General features: G+C 30.3%; 1 protein-coding gene across 1 annotated transcript in view; it reads left to right on the top strand.

The window, feature by feature from the left end:
- The first annotated feature begins 3,463 nt into the window (after positions 1-3,463).
- Positions 3,464-15,894, top strand: part of LOC111700536 (glycine receptor subunit alpha-2) — a 45,716-nt gene continuing 33,285 nt past the window's right edge. The window contains exons 1-8 of the mRNA XM_023471490.1: positions 3,464-3,645; positions 6,094-6,145; positions 6,262-6,327; positions 7,975-8,077; positions 8,302-8,348; positions 8,549-8,596; positions 10,871-10,947; positions 11,800-11,866. Of these exons, the coding sequence (XP_023327258.1) occupies positions 3,572-3,645; positions 6,094-6,145; positions 6,262-6,327; positions 7,975-8,077; positions 8,302-8,348; positions 8,549-8,596; positions 10,871-10,947; positions 11,800-11,866 (534 nt within the window). The 5' untranslated portion in view covers positions 3,464-3,571. The remainder of the gene's footprint in view (positions 3,646-6,093; positions 6,146-6,261; positions 6,328-7,974; positions 8,078-8,301; positions 8,349-8,548; positions 8,597-10,870; positions 10,948-11,799; positions 11,867-15,894) is intronic.

The raw sequence follows: 15,894 nt of genomic DNA, 5'->3' as shown, positions 1-15,894 counted from the left end.
TTCAATTTTTGCAAATTTGCAAATTTTTTTGCAGATTCTAAAATTAAAGCACAAGAGCTTTCCAATGATGTATCATTTGTCATATTTAGACATCAAACATGGGATTTAGAGGGGGAGGGGCCAAATTGACCCCCCCCCCAGCATATCCTGGTTTTCAAGTACCCCAGCAGAGATAGGGTTAAACATTCTTCGACAGCAGACTTCAAAGTCTCTTATATGTAATATAAATTAGAGTTTGAGGCAAGTAATAAGTTCCTTATGCATTTTCCTATTCCCATGTGTAATACAAAATGACTTTTGGTTAAATTTGAATACTGTAAATATTGAAAAGGCTTTAAGCTTTAGATTATTATAACTATCTGCGTATGCATACAACTTTAAATATTATAAATATAAAAGTACATATAAACACAGCAAATATGCTAATTGCCTAAGTTGATTTTCAAGCTATTGGTAAAACTCTTTGATGTATTACAAAACTACACAAAAATACAGATACGATTGCTTACATGTACATTGTACACACTCACATAAATATAAATTTGTAAATATATATGAAATAGAATTTTGTGGATGGAATAAATTTAAATTGATACATTTCACTTCATATTTGAAATTTAAGTTTAAGGTTTTCAACTTCCAATAAAGTTTAAGTAAATACTAAATTTCCATAGATTCGCAATCTGCAAAAGACTTTCCTCAGCTTGGTATTCTAACGGGGAGCCCAAATTATATATTACAGTATAAGGACGCAAACTTTTCATATTAATGTCTACTTAAATTAAATTGCTTTTCTCAGTCCATAGCCAACTGTTTAATGGTCGTCACATGTATACATATATTAACCATTGGCCTATAACTTAAATGTTTAAATCTGACAAATGTAAGTGAGCTTCTTTTAAGAAACTATCTTGAGTGCCCAACGTTTCGTAGGTTAAAATTATTATTCAAGTAAAGTCATAAGATTTATACGGCCTCCAAAATCACAACAATACCTTTTATATTATGTTAAGAAATTCAATTGGAATTGGATTAAAACTGTCATTTCTTTCTGAAATAAATATTTGTTTTACTGTTACAAAAAATACATAGAATTTATCATTAAGATATAATCTGATTTTTGATATTTACTCATCTACCTACATAAGCATTTTCCTCAGAGCCTTGTCTTACCTATCACGCAAAAATATTGTATTGGAATGGAACTACAAAACATATACAAATATTCAAACATATTTTTTCAGAATAAAAATCAAAGATGCATAAATATGAAATATTTTTATTGGTTGGCGAATATCTCGAATAAGAATTTGAAATTAGTTTTATTGAGATGGAAATCTTTCTTTCATTGCATTTATACAGTTTAAAATAAAGAACTGAAATTAGCCATATGTTTTTTTATTTAAAGAAACTGTCGACGGTAATTTCAAGTGGTTCTTTATCAATTCCATAATAAATATGTGGCCTTACCAGTGTTATAAACTATGAGAACTGCAGTTGAAACAAAATCAATTTTATTATGACAAAACTTAGTTTTTTTATTTAAAGAGACAGACCGGTTATGTATGAGTATGCAGTGTTGTGGACAAACTCTTTATGATTCATTTGAGACATATGAAACTTTTCCACGATGTATAATTACTGGGTTTGAGTGCATAGTCGACGCTAAAAATCATGAATTTGGGTGGATTCGTTTTCAGAATCGCGTTTTTTTTAATTATTTAATAACGACGATGAAAAAATTATACAGTAAACTAATTAGATGGTTAGGAACATATTTCCTTAAAGAAATTTGTCAATAAATTGAAGTTAAAATTAATTATTTCCTTTTTCATCATTATATTGAATTTCTTATTTTCTATGAATTTTTCGCAGATTTCTACAAATTCTTCAAATGTCCTCTCTTCAACAATGATTCTAAAAAATGTGCAGAAAATCTTTGTGAATAATGAAAAACTAGAGTAATAAGAAAATAGAAACTAATAATTGCAAAATTACTTATTTTTTGATGACAAGATTAATTTCTATTTTCTCAACCTGTTCCTAAACAACTCATCAGTTTACTGTAGAATTTTGTTTACATTTTTTGTCGTCGTTATTTAATAATTAAAAAAAAACAATTCTGAAAACGTACCCACCCAAAAGTACGATTTTTAAACGTCGACTTTGCGCTCAAAATCAGGATTTACAGATCTTTAAAAAGTTTTACATGTCTCAAATTAATTCTTAAGAATTTGTCCGCAACACTGCATATTCAGTTCAACTACTGTACATAGCCGGTATGTTCCTTTAAAACGGATTAATTGGTTTAATTGTGAATCGTGCATGCAACTATTTAAATGGGGGGGTGTTGTTGTTCTCTGGAAATGCGCAAAAAGCCCGAAAAGAATATTTTAAATTGGATTATATAAAAACATCGGCGACCGGTTGTTGGTTATTGTTATCGAACCATTTGAAATGTTCTTGCATTTGAACAACAAATCTAAATAGAAATCAACGAACGGGTTTCATGTAATGTTTGTTTACTTTGAAATAAAATGCTGACGTTAGTTCTGCAAGCCAATTTAAAATAATTTAAAAAAAACTAAAACAACAACCTGGAAACTTTTAAAAAGTGTTAATGAGTTTTTTTGCTCTATCTTGTATAACTTTTATTCTGTCCTAGATCAATTAGATAGTTTCGTTATTGATTTGGATAAAGTTACGTTTTAAAGATAAAAAAGATTTCCGCAGTCACTTTTCTCATCATAAAATTGTAATTTTGGGTGTAAAGACATCTGCAAAGCAAATATTGTATCTGTAATAAAATTTTCTGAAAATCAAATTATTACAAAAGAAAAGTTTTTATTATGAAACGGAGCTGTGAAATAAGCATTACCACAAAAATACATACAGAGGCCGACTTTAAAGAATTTGAGCCATGTCTCAAATTTAAGACGCGGCTTAAACAATATTGGTTCCACTTGAAATTGTATTCAGTGTTTCAAGAATATAGCTTGCGCTCAATTGGAATCGGTTTTTGGTGGTTCAGTGACTCGGTTTAAATTCTTTGAATTCGGCCTCAGAAGAATAGAGTAACCATTAACCAAACTTGTTTTTAACTGGCAGAACTTTCTTCCAAACCATACCAAAAATACAACAGTAAAGAATTTTCCCAGAAAAGTAATATAATTTAAACGAAAATTCATTGAGAACTGATTATACTCCTTTCTATAAAACACAATAATACCATTCATACAAATTATAGAAAGCTATTCAATAATGATTACTAATTATGGCTTCTGACGCAAATTAAGCTGGTAGGTAATTTCCGAGCTGCTAGTAGGTTTAATTCCGTAATTTAATAAACCTGAAAACAAAACACTTTCTTTCAGTTTAGATTAGCATTCAATTGACTTTTCTTATTATTTCAGATTTATGAATTAACTATTTTTAAAAGAGAAGTATACAAATTTAGCTTTTCCCCATAATCTTTGTAGTTTATCACTTAATTATTTGTATTTATTTTATTTTTAAGGAAAGTAATAATTGTAAATATCTCAAAATATCTTGATTACATGAAATAGAGAAAATGAGATCGATTGAAGCAGGAATTATACTTTGTTGTCTGACCTGCTCACATCAGTTATCAACATCGGCAAACAGGTTTTTCATTATACAATCATATATGTGCATTATACAAAAAAGTCTTTAAAATAATAACCGACGATTTGTATATGCCGTTGAATTGCACATTATAAGGGGACCAATGTCGGGGGAGGCGGCAACTGGTGCAAAGGAACTGAGTTTTTGCCGCAAACTCAAATTTTCTCATACCTATATCTTTGCAACTTGAAGATGAAAACCTTTGATATTTCAAATTTAGACAATTTGATCTTACAGAAATATCAAAGGTCTACGACATTGGATTGCAAAGATATAAGGATGAATAAATTTGAGTTTGTGGCAAAAACTCATTTCCTTGTACCTTTTTTGTGCACCTCTCCTGGATGGTGCTTTTTAATATTTTTTGAAAAATGTTTAATTTTTTTTGGTATTCCAATAGCCCCAAAAAATCAGCGGACCTTTTTTCTCTCAAAAATTTTATAAAGATTGAATCACAGAATCACAGAAAATTCGCAAAATTTTAATGAGAAAATTTGCAATTTTCAGTTCTAGACTATTTTTAAAAGAAAAGTTGTTTTTCGATGGCTCTTCAGGTTTCAACTGAACAGCGTATATTTAAAATTTTAGAATATACTAAGAAGAAATGAACTAGAGAATTTAAATAACTTTGCCTTAAAAATTAGACCAGAACTGAAAATTGCAAATTTTCTTTTTACAATTTTGCGAATGCTCTGTGATTTTGTGATTCAATCTTTATAAAATTTTAGCTTTGGATAGAAATAATTTACATACCCATTTTTGCTTTTCTGAACTTTTGATTTTGAGAGAAAAAAGGTTCGCGGATTTTTTGAGCCATTGGAATACGCATGAATACAAGGTTTGTGCACGAAATTGGATAAGGCAGTATTTTATTCATGAACAATAATCACATTATTAACATATTCATAGCTTAGACAAGGTTAAAATTTTGGTTACTTTTATTAATAAAATGTGTCATGCTAAATATGTTTGAGAAAACGCTATAAAGGTGCCACCATGGAGGTGCGTTTTAGAATTACTATAAATGACATCTTTGAATTAATCTATAAATATATATTTTGCATACATTTCTCTTTTTTGCCTGTCTGTCTGTTTGTTACCTATTTCCATCGACTGTACCAAATTGTCTTAAAGGAATTGAGTTTTTGCCACAAACTCAAATGTTTTACTCTCGATATCTATATTACGATCGAATCTATATTATTCGATCTAACACCATTCATGGTTTAAATATCTCTAAGGTCTGCTACATTTCGTTTTAAAGATACAGTAATTAGAGAATTAGAGTTTTTGGCAAAGATTCAATTACCTTGTGTTCAAGAAACCCTGATTAATTTATTTCTTTCCTGAAATTGTTTCTCGAAATTTAACGAAATAGCTCGAAAAAGTGAAATAGGTCGAAATAACGAAATAGCAGGAAATATCGAAAAACCCAGATTTTCTTCAGAATTTGCAAAATGATAAAATAAATAAAAAGGGGAATACAACTACCAAAAACATAAAAAAAGATATTTTGGTTTTCAAACTCAAAAATAAAACCTGGAGACCTAAAATATTTGGCCATCCCACAAAGATAGTTGATATCAAAAAGAGTTAAAGAAACCCATTGTTAATCTTTTTTGACGGATATAAAAAAGCCGTTTGTATAATAAGAATATATGAAGCTAGATCTATTCATTTATTTATCATGCCTCTCAGTGTGGTTGCAGAAAGTTTTGCATACAAGTATACTTCTATCTATCTTGTATCTTGGTATTGCATACTGCCTTAAACTTGAATATGAGTTCCATTGAACCAAACAAATACATAAACATGACTTGCATAGTTTTCAATTCATCTTGTATATTCACTATACGTACTACGTAGTTTAGTCCTTTTCTTTGATTTATTTGGCCACATATATTTGAAATTTTTAATTATTAGACTTTTCAAATGATAAAATGTTTTATCAATCTTTGGGATATAAACCAAGAAAGTCTAAATCTAACTAATTATGTAAATAAAATAGTGGCAACCATTCTTTTTATCTGGAAATAATAAAACAACATACGACTAGGTCATTAAGAACGCCGGGTGGATTAAATGGTTGTTGTTGTTCTAAAAAAACCTGAACATACACATTCAACCCATTCCATGCTCGATGCTCATTTGGGTACAAGCTTAGGTTACAAGCGTAACAGACTATACAGTGCAATAAGGATATTTAATTTGCTATTCTTAAATTATGGTTAGAAAAAAATGTAAAGCCACTGTCTCCTACTATTTTATCCATCCTGTTTCCCCAATGATGGAAAAAAAGATAATGCTGTAAATCATGTCCTCTGCTCTTGTTGTTAAGAACAAGGCTAATATGAATTTATGTTGACACGGCTTGTTTCGGTAAAATGTTATAAAAATGTTTCAAAATAATAAAAAAAAAACATTTTATTAATATTTATTATATTTCAGCAAGTTCTGTGCAAAGGGACAAAGCATATGCATACCAGAAGATTACTCAAAGGAAACCTATATTAAAATTATAATAAAATGTTTAAAATTCCATCAAAAAATGTACTTTAACAAAAAATCTATAATAATAATAATAATCTATAATTTAAATAACTGATGGCTGATTAGTTTGATCCTCCAAATGATACTCAAACAGTGGTCAACGTAGGAATAGACATCAAAGATATTCCAAAGGTAACTAAATTGTTTAGGATTTTGTAGAGAATTTAAAATTTTTCATTTTTTAACTTGATTCAAATTCTCTGGTTTAAATACCCCTTTGCAAGAATTTGGTTACATTGTCAAAGAAAAAACTTTTATGAACGTTCTATGAAATCTACAAATTAAAGTACATAAAAAGTGACCGGTAAAGAAAAACAACAAATTAAACCAAGGAGAGGGTGAATATATAATGTACAAAGAAACTCAAGTTATTGTATCTATTTTTTCTTGCATTAACACGTATGTACCTTTATCAATGAACACTTTGTATATAATTAATTTTCAAGATTTATTTTTGACAAATTTCTAAAAAATTATTCGGCAATGGAACAGAATACATGCTGCAAACTTTGATTTGCTGATCCTTATAACTTTGCAGAATGATGTTTCATAGTCAATGTTTGAAGTGTAAAAGGTTTAAAACATCAGAAAACAAGAGATTGAGACTTGACTTGGGTCTGTAAAGGAAAAATGAAAGGAGGTATAGGCTATAACCTAATTCCTTCAGCTCTTGATCGCGACCAATGAGAGTTCTATCTGATGTTCCTGTCTCCAAAAATTGATATAGAATTGTGTCAAATGAATACGAAAATTCATATACATACAATTTTGTATAGTAGGTTAAAACAGATCGTGTTCAGCAAATATGCAACCAATCTGAAAACGAAGATATCACAGAGAAACGTAATTTTAACTTAGGTTTTCTCCAAATATTATTTTATATTTTTTTTTGTTTCTAATAGATACAATGGACAATATTATTTATACGTCCGTATTACGTTACGAGAACTTCTACCAATGAAAGTGCAGTAAAGGGGTCATGTGTCTCCGTCTGTTTCACGTGACCAGTATACAGCACTCTTATTGGTGGGAGTTCTGGTAACGTAATACAGACATATAAATAATATTATCAATAATATCTATTAAAGATAAAAATAAAAGTTATAAGATAATAATTGGAGAAAACCTAAGTTACAATTAGGTTTTTTTCTGGGATTGCTTCGTTTTCAGATTGGTTGCATATTTGCTGAATATGATCAGAAACTACTATTTCTATACCAAATAGTATATATATGAATTTTCGTATAAATTTGACACAATTTTATATAAATTTCTAGAGACAGGATCTTCCGATAGAACTCTCATGGGTCGCGATCAAGAGCTAGAGGGATTAGCTTTACCCCCTTTCATTTTTCCTTTACAGTCCCTTTAAGTCAAGTCTCAATCTCTTGTTTTCTGGTGTCTTAAACCTTTTGCACTTCAAACATTAACTAAAGTGATTTGCTTTTAGACTGTACCCCTTTTCATTTTTCCTATACAGTCCCTTTAAGAAGCTAGAAAATTTTGCATTTCGTTCGTTGAAAAATGGAAATGTTTGCTTTTTTCGTGAAATCTCTGGGAAAAAGGGGAAAATTTATTAAAAATATATATAATGTTCGCCAAAAAAAATTTGCGAGGGAAAAAAAATTCGCGAAAATGTTTACAAAATGCAAAAGAAAATTTTCAAATTTTTTCTCAAAAGTTTTCGTTCGCTGGAAACCCGAAAAATCTTTAACGCATCTTTTATTGTGTTCTAAAAAGATCGTATTTTCCTTTTTTTGACGTAATTTTTTAATTCAGATAAACGACAAGGACTTCAGTGTCACACTTAATGCATTTTTCGTGGTAAGATGGCAAGACAAACGACTAGTGATGGATAAAGAGAAAATAATTTTGAACTTAGGTAAGTTGTAATACGGTATTTTGCAAGGTAAATAAAGTTCGGGCCAAATTTAATGAATAGCTAACAGTAGTTGAACTATGTGTATACCACTTTTAGCTGTTTATTAAATCTTTAACAATTTTGTCAAGCTGCAGTTTTAAAGGGGGATTTTCTTCATATTTATTTCTATAACAATGTTGATGAAGATGATGATGTTAATAATAATGATAATAATGATGATTTAGGTGAAGAGGCAGAAACGTGGATTCCTGTCGATGTTTCTTTTATAAAGGAAAGAAAACCAGAACTTCTAACATTAAATTAAAAAAGTTTGTAGCTTTCTTGAATTTGCATATTTACTCCAAAATAATAAAAAATATTTGATAGATCTTGTTTGATTTGAATTTTCCAGTAAAAGTAAATTTTAATCTATAAGTAAAAACTGAAATGCTGTGTCCAGAAAGTAGAATCTCAGGTTTTTATTGTGATCAGGAGTTTTGGTTGCCCGACGCAGAGATACTCAATCTTAAAGAGTTCAAGGTAAAAGCTTGAAAAATATGGATAAATTCCATCTTAACAAGTGATTTTATTCATTGCCAATCAATATGACCTTTTTTGGGTCTCACGGTTTACCCATCAAATTATTGAATAGGTTGAAGACTGTTAGACTCAAAATATTAACTGAATATGAAAAACAGCATAAATGCAGTGCACACAATCATATTTTACACAAAAATTTAAATTACTGTTAATTCTATTAGTTTCAAAAAAATCTTCCTGGTGACTGGTGGTTATGCGTTTAAAGAACGCAAAAAAATGCTAAATAACTGATATCCCCCTCTGAAGTGGAAATATTTCTTAATTTTTGTAAATTCTTGAATTTATACTATTACAGACTCTTTTATTTAGTTTAGTTGAAAACCCTTTCTGTAGAATCTGAAAAAGGCTAATCCCTGGATTTCTCCTTAGTTCAGGGATTAATTAAGATTTAGTTTCTAACGAGCACTGAACTCTCCAAATATAGATAAATATTTCTTTGCTGCAGTTTAAAAGATTATTTCCGGTATTTTATCTTCTTAAAGGGATCGTTCATCATTCTCAATATGTTCACATTTTACAATGTTCTTCGTAATCAACCTGGATTTTAGGACGCTTCGCGCCCATCCACTATTTCAACTCTTAATTGTGGCTCTTTTTACATTAAAAACAATAAAAAAAAGTTTCCGGATTTATTCATAGTTTTTGGTTTCATAAATTTTTTTGAAAATATAAAAATGTCAAAGACACCTTTTGGTAATTCTAAGCATCTATAAACTTTTCCTGGGGTCATGTGAGGTCCCACACAAAATGTGGGCCCAAGTTGTGCAGCCGTTTTGACGTTTATTGGACAAGGGTGTATGTACTAGGTTTTCAGGGCGCTTCGCGCTAATCTTCTATTTCAATTCAATTGTATACATTTTAAAACAAAAGCAAAACAAAGTCCTCGGATTAGATAGATAGATAGATAGATAGATAGATAGATAGATAGATAGATTAAGTTTATTCCTAAAATACATGTGCCTGTGTACAAAACGAGTTTACAATTACAAATTGGTGATTATATTAACAGTATAAAGCAATTAGGTGGAAAATAGCTCTTGGCTGTTTTGATTATTTTTTCCACCTAATTTCAATAATGATAACAAAACATTTCAAGTAAATAGATTTAAGGAGAACTATTAGAGATTTAACATAAAAAATTTCAAGTATTTTCAAAATTTAATGCAAATCAAATTTTGTTGAAGGCAAATTTTTGAAATTTTCATCATCTATAAATCTTCCCTGGGGACATGTGAAGTCCCACACAAAATTGGGGCCCGAACGGTTCAGCCGTTAAGACGTTTATTGGATACAAACAATTAAACAGACAAGCAAAGTATATAGATAGATATACAGGGTGTCCCAATAAACATGGGAATTCAGTGACGTATTCGATATCGTCTTTTTAAATAATTCTTTGATTTAGTATAGTGATACCTTCTGAGAAAGCTGTAATCTGAAAGATTTTTGTCTGTTTGTTCATGTTTTGACGACATACGGTTGTACTTTGTAAATAAAGAAAATTACAATATACAAATAGAGTAAAGTTGTCCGTCTTCACTGTTCGTCATGCGGAGACATTATAGACACATCTTTACAGTCTAATTGCGGTCTCATAAAATAAACTCTAGCAGACATAATAATATTATGGCTTTTGAAATTAGGTATTACAAATTACAATGCTAATTCATAACAAAAACGATATCGAATTCGTCACTGAATTCCCATGTTTTTTGGGACACCCTGTAGATTAATAGAAATTAGGATAAAGAAATTCTGCAAAATGGAGTGTACAGAAAACCGCATGCAGAGAGGATTAATGATATGCATTGTTACTATTTACGATGCCTTTGATGTTAGAAAAAAATTAAATGTTAAACGAATAATGTAAACTAAATATCGAAGGGTTCAGTAACCTAGTGGCCATGTTTCAATTTGGAATATTTGGGTTTGGAAAAGTAAGGAACTGAGTTTTTGCCGCAAACTCCGATTTCAATTTCTTTATCTTTGTTCCCAGAGAGTTTTGGTCCATCCCCATCACCGAATTTTACTACTAGGTTGAAAGATATTGGGATATTAGAATTTATGACAAAAACTCGATTTCTCTTAACCTCTTTGCTTTTGAATTTGTTTTATCTGACATAATAAAAAGTTTTTCAACTTGATTAAAACAGTTTTATTTCAGTGTAGTATCAACATTTTTCTTAAAGTAAGATGATTTTGTAACATGTTTAGACCTTGGATGTGTTGTCTAAGCTAGAAGGACTTTGGTTAAACACTGATCTGGAAATTATGTACGCTGTGGCCACCAGGTATTTAACATGTTATACAGGATTATTTTTAAAAGTCGATTTTTTCATTTGCGCTTAATTGGATGAAAAATTTTCAATATTGAATAAGAAAATAATCCCCCAATTTCTAAAAATGATTATTGCCGAAGCAATAATGGCTACACTCAGAAAAAAAAAATACAGGTCTCCCTTAAGCAGGTCAAACAGTGTCCAAAATACGTCATTTTTCGGCATTTTCTCCAATTTTAATCATGGTTTAAGATGGGTTTTAAAAAAACCCTTGATATATGAAAAGATCTTTTAGATTACGATTCCAGCTTTTAAAATATTAAATTTGTCCTCCATGTGATGTACAAAAAGTCAAATTGTCCAAATGTTGGGTTTGAAGTTTGGAAGCCGAGAAAGATTAACAATGCAGGAGATAATTAATTTCTTTATCAAATGTCTTGTAATAACGAGTTAATAAATATTAAAATTATCTTTGTGTTGAACCTCGTTTTGCTTTGATGAACATTTTAAAAAAATCGACTATTAAAAATCACCCTGTACATTTAGAAAATATATACATTACTTTTTAAATGAATTTGGATGGCCGCTACAAAGGAACATGCTGACGTAATTTAAACACCCTTGCCTAAACAAGGATGGTGCAAATATGCAGCTATGGCTGGTGTATGCAGAGCCGGACAGTAGCAGAATACAAAACTCTCCATACAATATTATATTTGTTACCAAAAATATGTATACCTACAAAAGTAACAAATCTTGAAAGCTTGGTTTTTTTTCTTGTCAATACTTATGGTTTAGGAACACTGTAAACTTTGAGTTTCTCGCCTTTAATTTTTATGAAATTGTCCTCAATTAAATTTTTAGAATTACTTTTATCTGTCCGATGACATTCAACAGTTTTCCTCTTGATGTTCAGATCTGCCACTTTCAGGTAAAATTAGTTAGACAGTAAATATATCTACAAAGAATAAATAACTTCGAAGCTGAAATAAATTCGAAATAAGTTTATTCCATGTATTTTTTGTTACCACTGTAATCTACAATATTGTTCGAATTTTTTATTCAATATTTAATTATTCTATTCTGCAATTTTACTTAATTTAATCCTGTTAAAGTTTGCAACTTAATCAATAAAATTTTCTCCTGGAACTTAGCGAAGATTTCAATCCGTTAAAGTTTGTAATTTACTTTAATTTCATCCTAAAAAATCTTTGAATTTTTTAAAACAGGTTTTCTACACAAAGCAAATTAAAATAAAAATGACGTTCAATTTGTATAATCTATATGTATATGTCAAGAAAAGATAGATTTTTAAACATAGCCGTATCTTTTTAAATGGCCTTGAATGTTTTATTAAAAGATAAAAATTCAAAATTGTTAAAAGGGTTTCTAATTTGTGATTAAAAAACAAAGCAGAGATATTTTTACTATTTTTAATGTAAAAAGACGAAGTAAAGATACGTTTTGATATTTTAATATTTCAAATTTATAGCAATAAGTATTAATACCCTGTTTAAACTAAACCCTATCGGTTAAAACCCACTATTTATTTACCACTGCAGTACAAACTACGGCTGTAGATTTAAAATGTTATAAGAAATCCTGAATTCGATTGGATTAATATGATTGCTTCTCATCTGCCGGGTTTGATGCTGCTCGCTCTGATTGGTTAAAGAAAGCATCTTTCAATAAAGTTAGAACAAATCAAAATACACAATACACAATACACAATATATATATACACAATACATAAATACACAATATATTTATACAATATATATACACAATACACAATTATCTCTGAAGAATAATCGTAATTGAAGAGGATGTAAAAATATATCGAAAATCCTTTGTGTTAACAGCTTTCGTGCAGTACCTAATTACTAACCCACTCCCACCTTTCCCCTATTCACTTAGGTTTTAATATTGTGTAATGTGTACAATAAACTCATTGATACAAATAGCAAGGTCATAATTGACACAGTACAAGGTTTGTCCAAGAACAATGTAAAGGAAACTTTACACAGAGAAATCGATTGGATTACCATGGTACTTAAAATACAAGGAATACAAATACAACCAATCATTGAACCACAAATACAAATACAAATACTTCTTTCATCAAATGTTTTGGTTTAATTTCTTAAAACAAACTTCAATTTTCAAACTCGGACATAAACATTATCTCAATGTGCTTTTAACAGATAATGGATGAACAATGCTCAACATTGATTGTATGAATTTGAAATACAGGATAACCAATCTTTTAAGATTAAACGCACTACATTTTTCGGAACTTTTTTCTAAATTCTCATTTGTCAAAAATATTTTCAGCCCCAATTATTCTTGAGTGACTGGATCAAACTGAGTGGTATAAATGAAGTTCATTCCAGGTTTATTATCTTGGCATATTATCTTGCGACAGAAAAGATAGAAAGATTGAAAGCTAGACCAACGCAATTCTGCCTCAAGCAATCAAATCACAAAACTATTTGCAGAAACATTTAACTAAAGAAAGATTACTAAAGTCTATATTTTTTCGTAGAGCGTATAGTTTAAAGAGAACATCAGGCAAAACAGATTTGAAATTAGTAAAACTTATTATATCGGACAGAAAAAGAACAGTCTATGTTCGAGGATAGGCAGTAAATTTTTGGGGGATCCTTGATGTGTTCGTTCAAGAATTACAGTGGGGTGGGGTGGCTAGTGTTGGTATCCAGATTGGTGTCACGGGTTCGATTTGGGGTTCCAAAATCAAGTCAAATCTGGTTAACCTGAGCATAGTAGAGTGCAGGAATTTTTCTGATAAACTGGAATGAGGCACAGGTCCCTTTCAGATAGGAACCATCACACTCATTGCTCCCAATCATTTGTAAGCCCGGATTGGATACCTCCAGGCAACCATAGACTCTCCCTTCTTGTTAACCTTTCCTCTCTTCATCATCATTCACTTGGATCAATCCATTTTAAGCTTCTTTCTTGTTCAGTAGTTAAAAAGCACGCACCCTTTCGCTACGAGAGAGATGTTGACAGCCGCCCCTATATCCTCCTACATCTGTCAGGCCTAAGAAGCCCTTAGGCAGCTGGAATCTTGTCAGCCCTCTCTCAGAATAAATGAAGCGTAGACGGATGCATGTGCTGCCAAATTACAACCCCCATGGCAGATCAATACAAAGCTCCGACAAAACCAAACTTTCGCAATAGAAAAAAATCCGAGATTCGATCGTAACAACCCGATCATGTCCTGGGGACAAAAACATCTCTTTTTTAAAAAAGAATCACAGGCAATTACGTTGACAATCATTTTTCTATCATTTTTCTCCTTCATTTGTTAGTTGCATAAACTGCTATAATGAGTTTCAAACTTTGATCGTATTCAAATCCTTTACACCGATTACTTTGTCTAATTTTACCACAACGCTAACATATTCCTCTTTCATATGAGTTTATCATGAATAAGTAAATTAAGTTGTTAAATAAATAAAAAGAACAGCACTAGGGCAAGGTTTATTTGAATAGCTTCTTGTTAATAATTCATTAACACATATATATGGGTGTACCTTCTGCGCTCTTTATTTTCATTCACTTTAATGATATTGTACCCCCCCCCCTCTACCCATGTCAAACTAAAGTAAAGTACACGTAAGAATGAAATCTTATGTTTTTAATAATAACTCCTATTATTCAACAGCTATTTTAAAGAGCAAAAATGTTTTAGATATCTTTTTTGTAACCTGATAGATTTACTTCTTTCATACTTGAACGTAAGCTTAAAACTAGAGAATCTACCAAGTCGCAAAGTCGTACCAGTGGTGTTGCATAAATTTTACCTTCTCCTCCTGTTTAGTTTACAGTGCCCCCCCCCCCCCCGCCATTAGAAATGTTTTTATTATCGTGTTGTGCATAAACATCAACGCAAATACTGATTATACGTAGTCTAAATTATATTTATCTTGCATCATAAACCAAATTCCCCTCCCCACTGATTATGTCTGCAGCAAGAGTCTAATACTATCCGAAACATTAGCTGTTACTTATCTTTATTATAAGCGTCTTGATGCTAACAATCATACATTTATCAAAGAAAACACAACATTACATAGTTTATATTATGTCAGGAAATAGAAAATATGCAAACGTACAGTCAACAAAGTCTAACAAAGCCTAATTATTATATAAAACAAAGCAGAACAACGTTCATGACCAATTAATATCCTATTGAAAATAGCAACATATGTGTTAAAAAAGGGGAGGGGACTATAATTCCCCATTTTCATGATTAAAAATACAGTTTTCATATTTTTATAGGCAATTCACAACGCCCTATGCCACAAACAATGAGCAATGAATACATGACTAAAGACAAATTTAACCACGATTATCAATTACAATAGGTGGCAACAGAGAAATGAACCAATTATGCACGAGTCACAAGTGTCAAATATTATAAGGAAAACGAAATTTTCTCACTTTAGTTGACATGTTTTCAAAGATTAAATAAATAAGTGTAAACACAGAAAATCAAGAAAACATGAATTTGCACTTATTTACTGTAAGATTCGGTACTGTAAATTCTAAAATTATCACTATTATTAATAATTTAGTCGGACACAAAAACTAAATTTACACTTGTGACGTAAGAATACAGCTGCACTACGTTGCCCTCTATTGAACTAGAATCTATTTGCTCTGATCTAACTACACATATTTATCTTTAAATAAAAGAAACAAGCTTTATTTAAAATGCATAAACTATGTTCTTAATTTTAAAATTTAGTTTTATCTCATAATTCCAGCCATTCCAGGTTGCATTGAAAATTCACGAGCATAAATCAGAATATATTTCCAAAATTCTTTTAAAATGATTGCTCTCAGAAGTATTACAAAATTAGAAAGTTTTATAAGAAAAAGAATAACTTTTGCTTTTCTGATTTTACCGTTGCACAGTAAATTAGCCAT

This window comes from Eurytemora carolleeae, unplaced genomic scaffold (assembly GCF_000591075.1).
Source record: "Eurytemora carolleeae unplaced genomic scaffold, Eaff_2.0 scaffold88, whole genome shotgun sequence".
In the NCBI taxonomy this organism is placed as follows: Eukaryota; Metazoa; Arthropoda; class Copepoda; order Calanoida; family Temoridae; genus Eurytemora; species Eurytemora carolleeae.
This window is presented reverse-complemented; position numbering and strand designations above follow the sequence as displayed.